Source organism: Sus scrofa, chromosome 3, assembly GCF_000003025.6.
Source record: "Sus scrofa isolate TJ Tabasco breed Duroc chromosome 3, Sscrofa11.1, whole genome shotgun sequence".
NCBI classification, from domain to species: Eukaryota; Metazoa; Chordata; class Mammalia; order Artiodactyla; family Suidae; genus Sus; species Sus scrofa.
Window position 1 is genome coordinate 8,651,839 of NC_010445.4, and position 18,162 is coordinate 8,670,000.

General features: G+C 56.8%; 1 protein-coding gene across 1 annotated transcript in view; it reads left to right on the plus strand.

The window, feature by feature from the left end:
- The window catches only part of ZAN (zonadhesin), a 30,460-nt gene extending 13,417 nt beyond the window's left edge, over nucleotides 1–17,043 (plus strand). The window contains 26 exon segments of the mRNA NM_214383.1: nucleotides 477–679; nucleotides 2,012–2,153; nucleotides 2,419–2,666; nucleotides 2,852–3,032; nucleotides 3,281–3,392; nucleotides 3,753–3,847; nucleotides 4,178–4,354; nucleotides 5,467–5,675; nucleotides 5,949–6,093; nucleotides 6,339–6,583; nucleotides 6,664–6,828; nucleotides 6,994–7,118; nucleotides 7,420–7,715; nucleotides 11,093–11,304; nucleotides 11,783–11,924; nucleotides 12,265–12,512; nucleotides 12,940–13,069; nucleotides 13,227–13,398; nucleotides 13,688–13,861; nucleotides 14,090–14,229; nucleotides 14,575–14,774; nucleotides 14,878–15,016; nucleotides 15,350–15,490; nucleotides 16,631–16,733; nucleotides 16,825–16,877; nucleotides 16,962–17,043. Coding sequence (NP_999548.1) covers nucleotides 477–679; nucleotides 2,012–2,153; nucleotides 2,419–2,666; nucleotides 2,852–3,032; nucleotides 3,281–3,392; nucleotides 3,753–3,847; nucleotides 4,178–4,354; nucleotides 5,467–5,675; nucleotides 5,949–6,093; nucleotides 6,339–6,583; nucleotides 6,664–6,828; nucleotides 6,994–7,118; nucleotides 7,420–7,715; nucleotides 11,093–11,304; nucleotides 11,783–11,924; nucleotides 12,265–12,512; nucleotides 12,940–13,069; nucleotides 13,227–13,398; nucleotides 13,688–13,861; nucleotides 14,090–14,229; nucleotides 14,575–14,774; nucleotides 14,878–15,016; nucleotides 15,350–15,490; nucleotides 16,631–16,733; nucleotides 16,825–16,877; nucleotides 16,962–16,996 — 4,232 coding nt within the window. The 3' untranslated portion in view covers nucleotides 16,997–17,043.

Sequence of the window (18,162 nt, forward strand, 5' to 3'; positions counted from 1 at the left end):
GGAAAGGCTTCCCAGCTGCCCGTGGGCATGCAGAGTAGTGCATAGCTTGTCAGCGGGTGCCCAGGTCAGGGACGCACAGTATAATACAGGCTGTCGGTGTGGGGGCGTGGGGGGGGCACACCATGACTGCCCCACAGCTCGCGGTCATGGTCCAGCGCTCTGGGGGGTCTGCTTAGGGTCAGGCCTGGTTGGAGGCCATGTGGGTTCTCCCTGCTCCCCTCCACCCTGACCGTCAGCTCACCCCGGCCCATCTGCGCAGCAGTGCCACCAGTCTGCTCCTATGGTCCTGCCCCCCCGGCAAGTCTCTGCAGGCCCCTCCAGGCCTGGGTGGAAGCTAAGTTCCTTGCTGGTTTCTCCCAGTCTTTTCTCAAGACCTGGCAGGAGTTTCTAGCTGAGGGCCTTCTGAACTCTGGGCTGGGAAGGACCGCTTTTCTCTTTTCCCCGTCCCACCTCACCTGTGCTTCCTCCTCCACCAGCGCTGGCCTGCCCCCGCAACAGTAGGTACACGCTGTGTGCCAGGCTGTGCCCCGACACCTGCCATTCTGAGTTCTCGGGCAGGGCCTGCAAGGACCGCTGCGTGGAGGGCTGCGAGTGCGACCCAGGCTTCGTCCTCAGTGGCCTCCAGTGCGTCTCCCGGTCCGAGTGTGGCTGCCTCGACTCCACAGCGGGTTATGTCAAGGTGAGCCTTGGGGCTGCAACCAGAAGGCGCTCGTCCAGGTTCAGAGGTCTGTGTCCAGCTCGTGGATGGGAAAAAGAAGGCTGGGGGCCTGGGTGAAGGGCTAGGATTAGGGAACTGCAGGCTCAGGTCTAATCTGCCTTTTTTTTTCTTCTTTCTTTTTCTGGCCGCACTGTGGCATATGGAGTTACCAGGCCAGGAATCAGATCTGAGCTGCAGTTGTGACCTATGCCACAGCTGCGGCGTCGCTGGATCCTTTAACCCACTGTGCAGGGCTGGGGATCGAACCTGCATCCTGGCACTGCAGAGATGCCACTGATCCCATTGCGCCACAGCAGAAAATCTTCTTTGCCTTTTCCTTTCCTCGGCTCTAATACTTTTCACGCAGTCCGGGATGGAATTGTAGGAGAGTTATTTCTCACTGGGGTGGACTCCTGGTTCTCTCCCACCCGTCTGCCCTGCCCATCACATCCCCGAGTCATTTTCCCAGCTTCTCATCCTCCCAAGGCCCAGGCACGTCTGCATCTCACTTGCACTCTTTCTAAACACATCTCTCCTACTGAGGGGCTGAATTTCTCTGCTGAAGAATTTTAGCCGCTACCTAGGCCCCATCTTCACCATCTTTTCAGAGGCGGATTTGGAGCTAGATCCTCATCCGCAAAGCTTCTCCTTCCTTCTCTGCCTGTCCCTCCTCCATGGCCTGGGGGGACAGTGCTGTCCGTCCACGCGTGTCCTCTGCTTCCTGATGTCCCCTGGACTCTCCTCTGCTCGGCACCGCGTTCCAGACTGGCCCACAGAACGCTCCTTGTGCCGCTTGCTCTCTCAGTTCGTGTTCTTTGCGGCCCTTTCCCCTCACTCTGCCTCGCAGGCACCATGCCTATTAGCCACTGTCCCCTCCTCTGAGGCCCCCCTGTAAGGCTGCCTCCTCCTTGAAGCCGTTCTAATTCACATCTCAACTCTTGTCGCAAGGGCTGGTTGTCTGTGTCGAGGGCAGGAAACTCCCTGGGTGCCCGGACTGTGGTCTGTGGGTGCGTGTCGTGTTGGGGCTGACCTGCGCCACAGGCCTGTGCGTGCTGTCAGGGAAGGAACTTTCTCCAAGTTGAGTACTGACTCCCTTACGCCTGGCACAGCACATGACTACCTGTTGACATAGTGAAGGAGGAACAAACGAACAATGGAGTGACGGAAAGAGTGAGTGAATGCCAGAGTTTTGCAACTAAGCCTGGACCTTTGGGGCGAGACGAATGCCTTCCCATGAGCAGGTCGGTGACAGAACAGCAGTGGGCTAATGGACCTGGCATGAACTTCTCTTCCTTCCTTCCTTCTGCCCACCAGGTAGGGGAGCGGTGGTTCAAGCCAGGCTGCAGACAGCTCTGTATCTGTGAGGGTAACAACAGAACTCGCTGTGTGCTCTGGAGGTGCCAGGCCCAGGAGTTCTGCGGTCAGCAGGATGGCATCTACGGCTGCCATGCTCAAGGTGAGTGGAGGGCTGCTCACGTGGCTTCAAGCAAAGGCATGGACCCGTCTTAGAGCAGAGAGCTGGGGCATAACCAGGGGCTGGAAAACGATTGCCCAGAGGCAAAGCAGCATCTTCAAGGATCCAAAGAATGCGGTTGGAGCAGTCCCTGACCTTGACCTCTCCAAGCCACACCATGAGCCGTGGGGGTACCATCCCGACATGGACCCACTGGGTTGGCAGCTCAGGGTCAGAACGTCTCTGAACCCCATCTCCTCCTGCCCAGGGTCTGCCACCTGCACTGTCTCGGGGGACCCCCACTACCTGACGTTCGACGGAGCCCTGCACCACTTCACGGGCACCTGCACCTACACCCTGACCAAACCTTGCTGGCTGAGGTCCCTAGAGAATTCTTTCCTTGTGAGTGCCACCAATGAGTTCCGCGGTGGAAATTTAGAGGCCTCCTACGTCAGAGCCGTCCAGGTGCAGGTCTTCAACCTCAGAATCTCGCTGATCAAAGGCCGCAAAGTCACGGTACGTGCCTGCGCCCAGCTCCCCCGCCCACACCCCAGCCCAGGCAGCATCTCTCCTGGGCCCCTCCTTGCCTGCAGGCCCAGTTTCTGAGACACCCGCCATCCCCTTCCTGCTCCCTGGTCTTGGCTCTGTTGTTATCCTTGTCCCAGGCGCCTTTCCCTACCGCGTCCTCCCTGTCTCTCTAGCTGGATGGCCGCAGGGTGGCCTTGCCCCTGTGGCCCGCACAAGGCCGGGTGAGCATCATGTCCAGTGGCTCCTTCATCCTCCTCTACACGGACTTTGGGCTTCAAGTTCGCTATGATGGCGACCACCTGGTGGAAGTGACCGTGCCCTCCTCCTACGCTGGCCGGCTCTGTGGGCTCTGCGGTGAGTTCCCTGGGCACCTGTGGGCAAAGCTGGGGCCATATCCACGAGCTGCGTGCCAGTCGGGTGCCCTCAGTGCTCGTGGAGCTGTTACCTGGTTGAAGGTGCTGTGTGTGAGGCCGGCGTGAAGAGAAGCTGCAGATGAAGGAACAGAAAGGAAGGGCTCCTCTTGGTCGGTTCGGAAAGAGGGAAGGTTGTTTCTTGCTCCTGGGGCCGGGTCTCTGGCCTGTGCTGACTCTTTGGTCCCCCAGGGAACTACAACAACAACAGCCTGGACGACATTCTGCAGCCTGATAAAAGGCCTGCAAGCAGCTCTGTGCGCCTGGGGGCCTCCTGGAAGATAAATGAGTTATCTGAACCTGGGTGAGCTGGGAATCGGGGCAGGGGGTCTGGACTGGAGGGAGGAGCCTTGGCATGCAGCCTGGAGGTGCCCCCTCTCTGTCCCTCATCTCTCCTGGAGTTGATGAGAGGTTGTTGCGACCTCCCATGCCCCTGCCTGCTGATTTCTCCCATGCTTACTGAGCTATCTCTTGGGAAGTCCACCCTGAGATCTAACCTTTTGCCTTCCTGCTACTTCTGCTGATGTCACCTTTTGAAGGCACCACTGTTCTCCTCTCCCATCCTTATTCCCCTCCCCGTTTCCCTCTCCACTTTTGCTTTGGCTTTTGGAAAGCTTTCTCCAATCTTAAATTCCTGTCCCTTCTCTGCCCCTTCCTCTGTCAGCTGCTTTGCTGAAGGTGGCAAGCCCCCCAGGTGCCTGGGGAAGGAAGTGGCAGACGCCTGGCGTAAGAACTGTGATGTCTTAATGAACCCTCAGGGTAAGCCATGGCCCCTGTGGGTCCCCTTTTCTTTCCCTGGGGCAGGAGACAGTGGAGGGGGACTGATCAGGGAGGGAGGGAGGGTGAGATGGAAGTAGGCAGGTGTTGGGAGACAGGAGGTAGGCAGGTGTCGGGAGGCAGGTGAAGGGAAATTCAGAGGCAGGGTTCACCTGGGAACACTGAGGAATCTGAGGTTTTTTTGCATCTCAGGCAGCAAGTTCTCAGCAATTATGGGTTTTAATCAAAGCAAATGTCACATTCGCACCAAAGCAGCCACGAGGTTCTGGGTCTTCCCAAGCTTACCCTTGCCTGCTTTGTTTCATTCTCCAGGACCCTTCTCTCAATGCCACAGGGTGGTGGCCCCTCAATCCAGCTTCTCCAGCTGTTTGTATGGCCAGTGTGCGACCAAGGGGGACACCCTGACCCTGTGCCGCTCCCTGCAGGCCTACGCGTCCCTGTGCGCGCGCGCTGGCCAGGCCCTCACCTGGCGGAATGGCACCTTCTGCCGTGAGTGACCTGACCTCCCCTCCCGCTGGCCAGAGGTGTCCCCAGAGCCCTGCCCTTTCTGCCCCTCCCTAAATTCTGCCCCCTGCTCTTCCCTTTGCAGCCAGGCCCCAGCCCCCACGTGGGACCCTCCTCTGTCTCCCAGTCTCCAGTCTCTCCCGCCCAGCCCCCATCCTCTTCTGTGCCCCTGCCCTGGGGGCCTCCACTGCTTTTCTCCTCACCACAAAGTTCTCATTGACTTACTGTCTCCCTCCTTTCACTGTTCCCTGGGCCAGCTCTGTTACCTTTCTAACTCTTTCCCAGGAACTTCTTTTTAATTGTAGTGAAACATATATAACATAAAAATGAAACTCTAACAATTTTAAGTGTCCAGGTCAGTGGGTTTAAGTTCCTTCGCCTTGCTGTGGCCTGCAGAAGTTCCCAGGCCAGGGATCAAACCTGTGACCCAGCAACGACCCAAGCCACTGCAGTGACCATCCCAGATCCTTAACCCACTTCACCGCAAGGCGACTCCTTCCAGAGCTTCTTTATCTTCCCAAACTGAAACTCTGTCCCCTTAAACCCTGTAACTCCCCATCCCCCTTTCCCCAGCCCCTGGCAACCACCCCTTACTCTCTGTTTCTCTGAATTCTACGACTCTCGGAACCTTGTGTAAGTGAAATCACACAGTGTTCATCTTTTTGTGACTGGCTTTTTTCACTCAGTGTCATGTCCGGAAGGGTTCGTCCATGTTGTAGCAGGAGCCAGAATGTCCTTTTTTTTTTTTGGCTTTTCGCTTTTTCAGGGCTGCACACACGGCATACGGAGCTTCCCAGGCTAGGGGTCCAGTCAGAGCTACAGTTGCCAACCTACATCACAGCCACAGTAACACCAGATCCTCAACCTCCTGAGCAAGGCCAGGGATTGAACCCACAACCTCATGTTTCCTAGTCAGATTCGTTTCCGCTGCCCCATGATGGGAACTCCAAGAACGTCCTTCTTTTTGAGGCAGAATCATTCCATCATGTGGATGACCCCATTTAGTTTTTCCAGTCACCTAGTGGGTGCTCCCAGGAGCTCTCGATGTCCCAAGGTCAGGAAGCTGGAAACTCTTCCTGACATTGATTTCTTCTCAGCTCTGAAGTGCCCGTCAGGCAGCAGCTATAGCACCTGTGCCAACCCCTGCCCAGCCACCTGCCTCAGCCTGAACAATCCATCATACTGCCCATCCACGCTGCCCTGTGCCGAGGGCTGCGAGTGCCAGAAAGGCCACATCTTGAGCGGAACCTCCTGCGTGCCCCTCAGCCAGTGTGGCTGCACCACCCAGAGGGGCTCCTACCACCCGGTGAGAGGCCAGGTGGCAGCAGATGCCCTGCCTTTCCTTTCCTACAAGTTTGGGGGCCAGAGGGCTTAGAACCTGCAAAGAGAGGGCAGGCCAGTGCTGAGGGCTGAGAAGCAGGTCCGGAAGCCAAGAGCCTGAGTAAAGCCAGCGATGGAGGCCGGCAGCCAAGTGCAGGGAGCCTCATGGTGGGGGGGCCCGGGTTTTGGGGGGCTCTGTCCACCTCCAGCTTTCAAGTTTCTGTTGGCTCCGCTGATGCCTGCCCCCCACCCTCAACAGGTTGGGGAGAGCTGGTACACGGACAACAGCTGCTCCAGGCTCTGCACCTGCTCTGCCCACAACAACATCTCCTGCCGCCAGGCCTCCTGCAAGCCCAGCCAGATGTGCTGGCCCCAGGATGGGCTGATACGGTGCCGGGTGGCAGGTGGGAGGCCACTGAGGGTGGAGGAGGACCTCCAGCCACTGAGACAAGCTCTCCCCAACTTCTCCTCCATCGGGAAGGGCCCCTGGGGTTCCCTCTGCTCCACTGCCTTGTGTCTTGACTCTTTCTGTGGAATTGGAGTTCCCTTCTGAGGCTCCCTCTCCTCCGCATCCTTTCCTTGAAGGTGGGGAGGGGGCCTGTTCTTGCTGGAGGCAGGGCCCCTCCTCAGCCACCTGTCTGTCCTCCAGGGATGGGAGTGTGCCGCATCCCTGACACATCCCACTACGTGAGCTTCGATGGCAGCTACCATGCTGTCAGGGGCAACTGCACTTACGTCCTGGTGAAAATATGCCACTCCACCATGGACCTGCCTTTCTTCAAGATCAGTGGCGAGAATGGGAAGCGGGAAGGCCAACCCCCGGCTTTCTACCTCCGCCAGGTCTACGTGGATATCTTTAATACCCTGGTCACCCTGAAACAGGACCAAGTGCTGGTGAGCTGGGTGAGGAGGACGTGGACTCTGGGGACGGGGCTCTGGTCCTTCCTCCTGCTCACAGGTCCTGTCCTCTGTAGATCAATGGCACACGGGTCAGTCTGCCTGCAACCACGCAGATCCGTGGGGTCAGAGTCATTTCCAGGGACGGCTACACCGTGCTCACCATCAACATCGGGGTGCAGGTCAAGTTTGACGGCAGAGGTTTCCTTGAGGTTGAAATCCCCAAAGCCTATTACGGAAGGGTGAGGAAGACTCCTGCGTCTCTGTGCAAGGGGATCAGCCTGCAGGGCCGGTGGGGGGGGGGGCGGGGGCGCCTTTCTCTTTGGAGTGGGAAGGTGGTGCCAATGAAAAATGCCCCCTGCCTCCCCCGGCGCTGAAGATCCCCTCCATCTCCTCCGCCCACCCAGACCTGCGGCGTGTGCGGGAACTTCAACGACGAGGAAGAAGACGAGCTCATGATGCCCAGTGATGCACTAGCTCTGGATGACGTCATGTATGTGGACAGCTGGCGAGATAAGGAGATCGACCCAAAGTAATTGCCCCCAAAGACTCTCTTTGTGTAGGAACGTGAGTCGGGATTCTAGACCGTATGGCCCACCTGGGCTGGGAAGGCCCGCGTGGTCCTTCACGGGCGCCGCTTGACAGGGACGGCGTCTGGGCCCCAGGAGCCCGTCTGGGAAACACTACGGTCTTCCTGTCTGGGCTTTGAAAGGTGCGGGAGGCCAAGGCCGCATGGAAGGCTGGCCAGAGCCCAGGCCAGCTTCCCAGGGAAGACAGGAGGATCTCCTGAGGGTGGTTTGGCTGTCCCTGTGATGACCCCTTTCCCTCCCCAGTTGCCAGGAAGATGACAGGAAGACCGAAGCAGAATCACAAGAGCAGCCAAGTGCAAACTGCAGGCCAGCTGACCTGGAGCGAGCCCAGGAGCAGTGCCAGGCGGCCTTTCAGGCCCCGGCCTGGGCAAACTGTGCCACCCGCGTGGTGCTCAGTCCCTACGTGCGCAGCTGTACTCACAAGCTCTGTGAGTTTGGAGGCCTAAACCGTGCCTTTTGCGAGTCTCTGCAAGCCTTCGGGGCCGCCTGCCAGGCCCAGGGGATCAAGCCCCCAGTCTGGAGAAACAGCAGCTTCTGCCGTGAGTGTCCCCTGCAGCCACCCTCAGGCCACTCCCAAGCATTCTTTCACCTGTGTACCTCTGAAAGCTCCCCCAGGCTCCTTGTCGGTTCTCCCCAACCTAGTTCTGACTTTATTTTCCCGGACGTGGACCATTTACAGGAAGCTCTTAGCCTGTGCCCCTTACGGCCAGGCCTGCGTGGGCTGCTTCTCAGCGGCTCCTGTCCATGTCACTCCCCTGCTCACTCTTACCTGCAAGTCCGAGTTCCTCTCCGAGACCCTCCAAGCTGTCGCCGCCACTCCCTGCCCCCTTCTCCCCCTTCCCTGCATCACCTGCGTCAAATGACCCCTTTCCCCACTCAGGCCCTACTTTCCCACAGCCCTCCCTCCCTTTCTGTGCACTGCTCCCTGCACCCAGAAAGTTCTTTCCACTCCCCTCCTGGCAGACTCCAAGACATCCTTCTTTAGCTCTTTTCTTTAAACTTTTTTTTTTTTTTTTTTCTAGCCAGGAACTCCTGCAGTCAGATTCTTAACTCACTGCACCACAGCAGGAACTTTGTCATTTAAAAAAATTTTTTTTGGGGGGGTAGTTCCTGTCATGGCTCAGCGGAAACGAATCTGACTGGTATCCATGAGGACACAGGTTCAGTCCCTGGCCTCGTTCAGTGGGTTGGGACTCCGGCGTTGCCATGAGCTGTCATGTAGATTGCAGATGAGACTCAGATCTGGCATTGCTCTGGCTGTGGTGTAGGCTGGTGGCTACAGATCTGATTCAACCCTTAGCCTGGGAACCTGCATATGCCATGGGTGCGGCCCTAAAAAGACCCCCCAAAAAATCTTTTTTTTTTAGACTGGGCTTGTGGTGTGCAGAAGTTCCCAAGCCACAGCAGTGACAGTGCCAAATCCTTAACCACTAGGTTGCCAGGAAGTCATCATTTATCATAATTTATTTAACTAGTTTTCTATTGATGGACTTTCTAGTTGTTTCCGATCTTTTGCGATTGCAAATGGTTCTGCAGTGGAAACTTTGTGGAGATGTGATTTTCTCTGTGTGTGTTTTTATCTGTAGGATAAATTCCTAAAAGTGGAATTGTCAGGTCAAGGGCTGTGTAGATTTGTACTTTTGAGAGACATTGCCAGATGGGCTTTCATAGGGGTTGAGGAATTTACGTTTCTACCAGCAACATATGAGGATTTCCCACAGCCTCACCAATAGGACATTATCGAGCTTTTGATTTTTGCCAATCTGATAAGTAAAAAATAAATAGTCTTAATTTGGGAGTTCCTGTCGTGGTTCGGCGGTAATGAACCCAAATAGTATCCATGAGGATGCGGGTTCAATCCCTGGCCTGGCTCAGTGGGTTAAGGATCCAGCGTTGCCGTGAGCTTCGGTGTAGGTTACAGACGTGGCTAGGATCTGGCGTTGCTGTGGCTGTGGTGTAGGCCAGCAACTGTAGCTCCAGTTCCACCCCTAGCCTGGAAACTTCCATATGCCATGGGTGCGGCCCTAAGAAGCAAAAAAAAGGAAAAAAGTCTTAATTTGTATTTTTCCTAGTGTGAGTGAGGTTGTGCCTTCTTCATACGTTAGGAGCCTTTAGATCTCCTCTACGTGATCTATTCACACTGATTCGCCGTTTTCCCCACTGGCGTGTTGGTCTTTATTGAACTATTTTATAAATGACCTTTATCTGCTACAGGGAAGGACCCTTCATTAGTGCTGTGAGTTACAAAAGATTTGTCCAGTTTTTTTTTTTTTATCTTTGATTTTTTTTTGCCATACAGAAATATGTATACATTTATGGAGTCAAATATAATAGTCTTTGTTTCATGGCTTCTGCCTTTTGAGCCATAGTTACAAATGCCTTCTGGACTCTGAGGTTAAAAAAGAATATGCTCACATTGTGCTATAATATGTGTATGGTTTCATTTTTTTCATATTTAAATGTTTGATCCATGGGGATTTATCCTGGTGTATAGGGTGAGAACTGAATGAACTTTTTTTTTTTTTTTTTTTTGTCTTTTTGTCTTTTTTGTTATTGTTGTTGTTGCTATTTCTTGGGCCGCTCCCGCGGCATATGGAGGTTCCCAGGCTAGGGGTTGAATCGGAGCTGTAGCCACCGGCCTACACCAGAGCCACAGCAACGCGGGATCCGAGCCTCGTCTGCAACCTACACCACAGCTCACGGCAACGCCGGATCGTTAACCCACTGAGCAAGGGCAGGGACCGAACCCGCAACCTCATGGTTCCTAGTCGGATTCATTAACCACTGCGCCACGACGGGAACTCCTGAATGAACTTTTGTATTTATTTTTTCCCAGTATTATTTCCATAGTAGTTGGGTCTCTCTCTTCCACTGCTCCATTTTCTCCTCTTCCACTGCTCCATTTATCTTCATTTACTAGCAACACAATGTTGTGATCATTGAGAGTTTAAATTGTGTTTAAATTTCTGATAAAGACATTCACTATCCACTGGTGGTTTTTGTTTTTTTTTTTCCCGCCCAGTTTTGCTTTGTTTTTTATTTTGTTTCAAACTTTTCCTGGATTTTCTGGTTTATTATATTTTTCCTCTCTGTGTTAACGTCATCTTGATCTATTAAAAATCAAAACAAGGAGTTCCCTGGTGGCCTAGTGTTGCCCAGTGTTGGACAAGGATCCAGTGTTGTCACTGCATGAGTTCGATCCCTGGCCTGGGAACTTCTGTCTGGGAACTTCTGCATGCCTCAATGTGGCAAAAAAAAAAAAAAAGGGAGTTCCTGTCGTGACTCAGTGGTTAACGAATCCAGCTAGGAACCATGAGGTTGCAGGTTGGATCCCTGGCCTTGCTTGTGGGTTAAGGATCCGGTGTTGCCGTGAGCTGTGGTGTAGGTTGCTCGGATCCCACGTTGCTGTGGCTCTGGTCTAGGCCGGTGGCTACAGCTCTGATTAGACCCCTAGCCTGGGAACCTCCATATGCCATAGGAGTGGCCCTAGAAAAGACAAAACAAACAACCTATACACAAAAAAACCTGAAAACAAAACAAAAAGACAAAATCCTGTTGGTGTATTTTATTGGGATCAAATCAAATGTATAAATTAACTGAGGGAGAAATGACATCTCTACGTTGTGGACTCTTCCTGTGAACATTTCCATTTGTTTCCAACTACTTCTGTTTAAAAGCTCCTCTGACAGAGTGAATACCTCCCTGCCCTGTGCTCCTGTCACGCCTTGTACACACACACACACACACACACACACACACACACACACGCGTGCTCGCCAGTCCCACGCTTACTGACCAGACACAACAGGGTTGCAGCGGTGCTGGCTGACCTGAATTGAGAGAACGTTCCTGCCCTTTTCTTTCCTCGGAGCCACACGAGGCCCATGCTCAGTAAGTTTCCCCTCCCCTCCTCCAGCTCTGGACTGCTCCGCCCACAGCGTCTACACCTCCTGCGTCCCCTCCTGCCTCCCTTCCTGCCAGGACCCCGAAGGCCAGTGCACAGGCGCCGGAGCTCCCTCCACCTGTGAGGAGGGCTGCATTTGTGAGCCCGGCTACGTGCTCAGCGAGCAGCAGTGTGTGGCCAGGAGTCAGTGCGGCTGCAGGGACGCCAGGGGCACTTTCCTTCCCGTGAGTGGGGACAGGAAGTGGGAGTGGGGGCAGTACACCTCCAGGATGGCGCTTTCTCCTTTCCTGTACCTCTCTCTCGGCCTAGGGCACCTGTGTGTCTACGCCTGGCCCTGGGTGTGAAAGCTGGTGACGGCAGGGTGATGACCTGCCAGGCCTGGGGAGGGTGTGTGGTTTGGGTTTGGGGATGGAGGGTTCCAGACAACAGGGATGTAACACGTTAGAGTGGCTTGGTTTGAGTTAGGGGACCTCTGTGACCTCAGTTTCCTCATCTGTAAGATGGGTCCAGCAGTACCTCCCAAACAGCCTGTGTGAGACACTGAGCCCATAGCCTTAGGGGGCGGTATAGAGACCTAAGGGTACAGAGGGCACCGGGACTGCCTCTGGTGTGAGCCAAGTAAGCCATCAGACCGTGGGCTTAGGCTGGAGTGGTAGAGGGAAGAGAGCTGCCTTCCTTCCTCACCCCTCCTCCTTCCTGCAGGTGGGTAGGTTCCGGCTCTCCAGCGGCTGCTCCCAGATGTGTGTCTGCACAGCGGGAGCCATTGAGTGCAGGCCCTTCACCTGCCCCTCCGGCTCCCAGTGCGAGCCCAACGAAGACGGCAAGGACTTCTGCCAACCCAACAGTAAGGAGGCCCTTGGGAGGTGGGGCCAGAGGGGCCCCTGCAGCGGCTGGGCGCTCTGGAGGGGGAGGGGCCGGCGCAGGCGGGGTGGGCCTGGGCTCTTGCGCTCTTACCAGCTCCCCTGTCGCCTGCATGATCCTCTCTGGGATCCACTACCTGAAGGGCAAAAACAGGGAACCAGAGCCGGAGATCCTCTTGGGAGAGGATGAAAGTGGAAGATGAAGTCCACCAGGGGCCCAGGGCGGAGAGGGTAGATGACAGAAGGCAGCAGGCGGGTGAGGGGCTCCGGCCGGGACTCTGACATCAGGCAGGCTGCCTTCTCAGCGTTGACCCTTCTCGGCAGGCTCCAATCTATGCTCAGTTTTCGGGGATCCCCATTACCGCACATTTGATGGCCTCAGCTACCGCTTCCAGGGCCGCATGACCTACACCCTGGTCAAGACCTTGGACGTGCTCCCCGATGGGGTGGAGCCCCTGGTGGTGGAGGGACGCAACAAGGTGTATCCATCCTTAACCCCGGTCTTCCTGCAAGAGATCATCGTCATGGTCTACGGCTACACAGTCCAGCTCCAGGCCGAACTGGAGCTTGTGGTAAGAGCTGGGCCGGGCCAGGTGAGGAGGCAGGCCGGGTGGTGGGAGGCCACCTGGAGCAGGTGAAGCCGGGTCTCCGTGCTCCCTGGGATGTTCCCAGCAGGGGCTGCCAGGCTGTACAAGTCAGAATTGGCACCACCCTCACCTCCTTGTGGGGCGCAGAGGAGGGCGGTGGGGGCAGGGGGAGATCAAGCAGTGAGAAGGCTGAAGAAGCTCCAGGGGCCCCCACCTGCCAGTTTTCTTGCAAGGAAGGGGCTGGGGCAGCAACAGGAGCAGAACTCAGGGAGGCCCTTGCCTCTGGGGACGATGAAGCTTGCTGGGGAATCTCATCCCAGAACAGCGGCAGCGGGAGGGGTGCAGAGAGGCGCGGGCCACGGGGGTAGGGGTGGATCCAGGCCTCCCGGCCGCTGCCATCTGCCTCCTCCAGGTCAACGGTCAGAAGGTGTCCATCCCCTACAAGCCCAACGAGTACCTGCAGGTCACTCTGCGAGGCCGTCGCCTGTATCTGGTCACAGACTTTGAGCTGGTCGTCAGCTTCAATGGAAGAAACAATGCAGGTCCCTGAGAATGTGGACCGGAGGGCAGAGGGGAGGGAAGACCACATCTTAGGCCGAGCGCGTTTGAGGCCCCTGCCTGCGAGTGGGGCCCCGAGCTCCAGGGGAGGGCCTGGGAGGGGCCGAGAGTCTCCCTCAAGGACGCCCCTGCCTTCTGCAGTGATCGCCATGCCCAGCACCTACCTGGGGCTCGTGCGAGGCCTGTGCGGCAACTACGACAAGAACAAGAGGAATGACTTCATGCTGCCTAATGGCTCCTTCACCCAGAACCTCCTTGTCTTTGGCAACAGCTGGGAGGTAAAGGCCAAGGAAGGCCACCCCCGCTTCTCAAGGTGAGAGGACTGGGGCTCTGCGCAGGGGGAGGGATGAGCGGCAGCCCAGCCTCTGTCCACACCCCTCTCACCCCCACGTCCTCAGCAGAGGAGGAGCCCCGAGGTCCAGGGCCTGCACTGGCCTAGATTCTTCTAGTCCCATCACTTCTCTTCTCTGCCACTGACTATGTGGCATCTCCCTGTGGGTCCTGGTCTGTGCCCACGCCCTCCCGCTTCGTCCCCTCCCCAGTTCTTCCTAAATTCGCAGCCCTCGTGGGCCTCACCTGGCCCTTCACTGTCTCTGCCCCAGGGCCATTCGAGAGGAGGAAGAGAAAAACGAAGAGTCAGGCTTTCAGAATGTGTCAGAATGCAGCCCAGAGCAGCTGGAGCTCGTCAACCACACCCAGGCGTGTGGGGTGCTGGTGGACCCTCAGGGCCCCTTTGCTGCCTGTCACCAGATTGTGGCCCCAGGGCCCTTCCAGGAGTAAGTTGAAGACGCAGGACATGGGGAATGGCCTTTCTCTAGGTCCTGCAGCCTGTTCTCTGATGGGCTCTCTGTTGGGCGTAATTCTCTGAGCTCGGTACCTTGTGACACACATATGCACGCACGCATGTGCGCTGCCTGCTGGGACTTGCAGGGCCTCTTCTGCAAGGCTGGGTCTCCTTGCCTCCCCGTCTCTGACAGCCCCCATGGTCCCTGTCATCCCCCCAGGCACTGTGTGTTTGATCTCTGTGCTGCCCCGGGCCCCAAAGAGCAGGAGGAGTTGCGTTGCCAGGTCCTCAGCGGGTACGCCATCATCTGCCAGGAGTCGGGCGCCACCCTGGCCGGCTGGCGGGACCACACCCACTGCGGTGAGGCCCTGACCTTCCCCAGCAGCTGGGCCTGAGCTCATCTCTGAACCCCCACCACGGCCCCCATGTTGGCGTCCTGTCTTGGTTTCCCCAGCCCTAAACTCTCCCCTTGTCCTCCTGGCCGAACCCCTTCCCTGCCCACCTGTCCACTCTGTCTCGCTCCTTCTTGCCGATGCCCATCTTTGCTTCTCTTCATGCATTAATGTCACAGATGAAAGGACACGCAAAGTGGCCCACTGTTCTGCCTTCCCTGCCTCTCCCAAGCTCTGTACTCTGTCAGGTGACCCATACCTGTGGGGCCAGCTCCAGTGCAGCCACCTTCTGACTGTGACTCTGTGCCTTCAGCCTTGCCATGTCCGGCCAACACGGTCTATCAGAGCTGTATGACACCCTGCCCAGCCTCCTGTGCCACCCTGGCAGTCCCCCGGGCCTGCGACGGCCCGTGTGTGGAGGGCTGTGCCAGCCTCCCCGGTTACATCTACAGTGGTGCCCAGAGCCTTCCCATGGCCCACTGTGGCTGCACCAACAACGGCGTCTACTACCAGGTCCGGGCTGGGAGCGGGAGGCCCTGGGGAGCAGAGGCGCAAAAGGAGAGTCAGACTAGGGAGGTGAACTGGACCCCGCCTCCCGGCCCTTCTCCCTCTCCAGCAGGGTGACAGCTTCGTGACCGAGAACTGCTCTCAGCGCTGCACCTGTGCCAGCTCGGGGGTCCTGCTGTGTGAGCCCCTCAGCTGCCGCCCTGGGGAGATCTGCACCCTGGGGAACCTCACTCGTGGCTGCTTCCGAGGTGAGCCTGGACCACCTCTGGGCTTCAGACTGCCCTCAGACCCTGGGGGGGGGTGTACCCTGGACCAAGGACAGTCCCTCCCACTGCTGTGCCTGGAACTCCACGTCATCGATGTCAGGAAGTTTACACCAGAGAGGGTCCAGAGAGGGTAAGCAGTTTCCCCTGAGCCCGGGGCTTGTGAGTGTAGAGCCAGGATTGGAAGCCCGGCCAGCGGCCCCAGGCCAGTCCCTCTGTCAGCCGCCGCTCTCTTCCCTGGCACCCCAGCCCGCAGGCTCCTCTCCCTGCCTGTGGGTGTCCTCTCAGAACCCGTCCCAAACCCCTCCCTCTTTGCAGACAGCCCATGTCTACAGAACCCCTGTCAGAATGATGGGCGGTGTCGGGAGCAGGGAACCCACTTCACCTGTGAGTGTGAACTTGGTTACGGGGGAGACCTCTGCACGGAGCCTCGGGGTGTACCATCCCCCAAAAAGCCAGGCAAGAACTCCATCCCAGGCCCTGTATCCTCACAGCCCTTTCCCCACCACCAATGGCTGCAGGATTATTCCATGTATATGATACCTTATGTTAACCTATAAAATCTGTTCTAGATCATAATAGTATATTAACATCATATGTTCCTGTATGAAATATAACACACACATATATATGTATTATCACTAAAGGTTAGCAGAACCAAGATTCTCATGGAATCGCGGTGTCCTCGTGCCCATCTCCTACCCACACACTCTGGAATCTTGTCTCTGAACCTGAGCTCCCCACTTTTATGATCTGTATGTCTCGTCCTGCTCTCATTCCCGCTTGTGTCCCTCTAAGCCTCTCCAGTACCTTTTGTTGGTTTTCTCTGTCGCAAACTATTAATTCCCATGAGCCTCAGGGCCAGCAGTTCTCCAGTTTTATCCTTGTGCCTAAGATTGGGGTGGGACAGGGGTGTCTTGTTAAACATGTTCATTTCGGAGTTCCCGTCATGGCTCAGAGGAAATGAATCTGATGAGATCCGTGAGGCCGCAGGTTTGATCCCTGGCCTCGCTCAGTGGGTTAAGGATCCAGTGTTGCTGTGAGCCGTGGTGTAGTTTGAAGATGGGGCTCGGATCTGGCGTGGCCGTGGCTGTGGCTGTGGCTGTGGCGTAGGCTGGTGGCTACAGTTTTGATTTGACCCCTAGCCTGGGAACCTCCATGTCCCACAGGTGCAGGCCTAAAAAAGACAAAAAATAATAATAATAATACATAATACTTGTTCATCCTGGGACTTACCCCCAAGAGATTTGGATTCGGTAGGTCTGGAGGGGGCCCAGAGATCTGCATTTTTCACAAGCTCGCAGGTGATGGATGGAAATGACTCCAGGGCTGCTCTTGGAGAGGACCTAACACCCTGGACTCTAGGGGACCTGCTGGATGAAGGTCCCCCTGAATGGCTTATGGGAGTCATGTGTCCAGAAACAGGAGGCTGGCACCAAGGTCTTGAAAGCCCTGGAGCAGCAGCTTCCTGGAGGGAGAGCCAGCCACCCAGGGGTTTAGGGGATGCCGTCCCTCCAGGGTGGCAGCCAAGGACCGGAAGGGAGTGTCACCCCCACCCCTTCCTATCCCACATCCCTCTTTCTGTTCGCCACACCCCAGAGGCGTCCAACCGCGTGGCCATCCTCTTGGGGATGCTGATGCCCACAGTGCTCCTGGTGCCGGCGGTGACCAGAGTTTCCAGGAAGAGGAGGAGGAGGAGGAGGTGAGGTCCCGGAGGGGGAGGGGGAGGGCCGGCCGGCGGAGGAGCAGGCTTGGGGTTGGGCGCCCACCTTCTGGCGCTGTCTGTCCCCCAGGCCCTCTAGGGAGAGAACGCAGAGCCAGAACAGAGGCAAGCGGGCCGGCACAGGTGAGCGCCAGCCCCAGCGGCCACGACTTTGGCCACCGGGAGGTGAGTCGGCCTCTAATCCAGGTTTTCTCGCTTTCTCCTCAGATTGTGCTCCAGAGCAGGCCTACAAAGTGGCTTAGTTTTGAGGTGTTCACACAAAGGGAGAGATAAAATTATTTATTTTTGAGATGTGAATTTCCACATGATTCTGGTGGAGGAAGGGTCTGTCTGAGAGGTGGGTCTTAGGGGGAGAAACAAGACGGAGACTGGTGTGGGGGCGCCCAGGGCGGGAGAGCCACAGGCCGCCCGGGGGAGGGGCTCGGAGGTCTGAGGTGGGGAGGGGTGTCTGTCCCTTAGACGAGGCCACATGAGGGTAGGCCGTCTGCCCTCTGGCTTCGGGGTACCGCAGGAGAGACTCTGGCTTCGGGGTACAGCAGGAGACTTCCCCTCAGGAATTCTAGGTCTTGGAGGACGTGGCCGCGGAGCCTCCCAGAAGGGGCAGTGAAAGGTGATCCTGAGAGGTTTCATATTCCTCACCAGGAGATGAATTGCTGGGCAGAGGCTAAGGATGGGGAAGCTGGCTTTTTCCAAAGGGTGAACCAGCCTGTGACCAAAAGGGCCTTGGGGTTACTATGGTAACTGAGGGTGGGGCCTGAGGGCCGATTTGTTGTTTTGAGCTCCATCCTATTAGGAATGACCAGCTCACCTCTGCCAAAGGCCAGAGTGCAAACATTCCCACCCTGACTCCTGTGCCTTGTGCCTCCCACCAGGCAGGTCCTTGCTTGGGGGACGGGGGCTGGGACACCCTGCTTGGACTCTAAGAGGAAAAGGAAGGCTGCCAACGGCGGGGGTGCGGGGGAGGGGCCCACAGCCCAGGATGTGGGACCCCAGGGGACAGGACACCAAAACAGGTAGGACCCTGATTATAGAAAGGAATCCTTCCTCTGCTTACCCTCCAGGATGACTTCAGCAGCCACCTTCATGTAAGGAAGCGAGACCCAATGTGGTTGGGGAAAGGGCCCCAAGGCGAGAGGGCTGCCCCTGGCCAGGCCCCCCCTGCCCTTTAGCTAGGGGAGCAGCTTATGCTCTGGGGCTGAGTGTGGCAGGAAGGCTCAGGGGCTTCTGGAGCTGGGCTGGCCATGCTTAAATGTGGGCATCATGAGGCTCCCAACGGCATGCCTGCCCCCGCTGAGCCCCCTCATCTGGGCTTTGACCCTCTGCCTCTGTCCTTCATCTGTGCCCTGCCCCCTTGAACTGTTCCTCCCCTTACCCAGCTAAGGTCACCTCATCTAGCCTGACGTCTGAT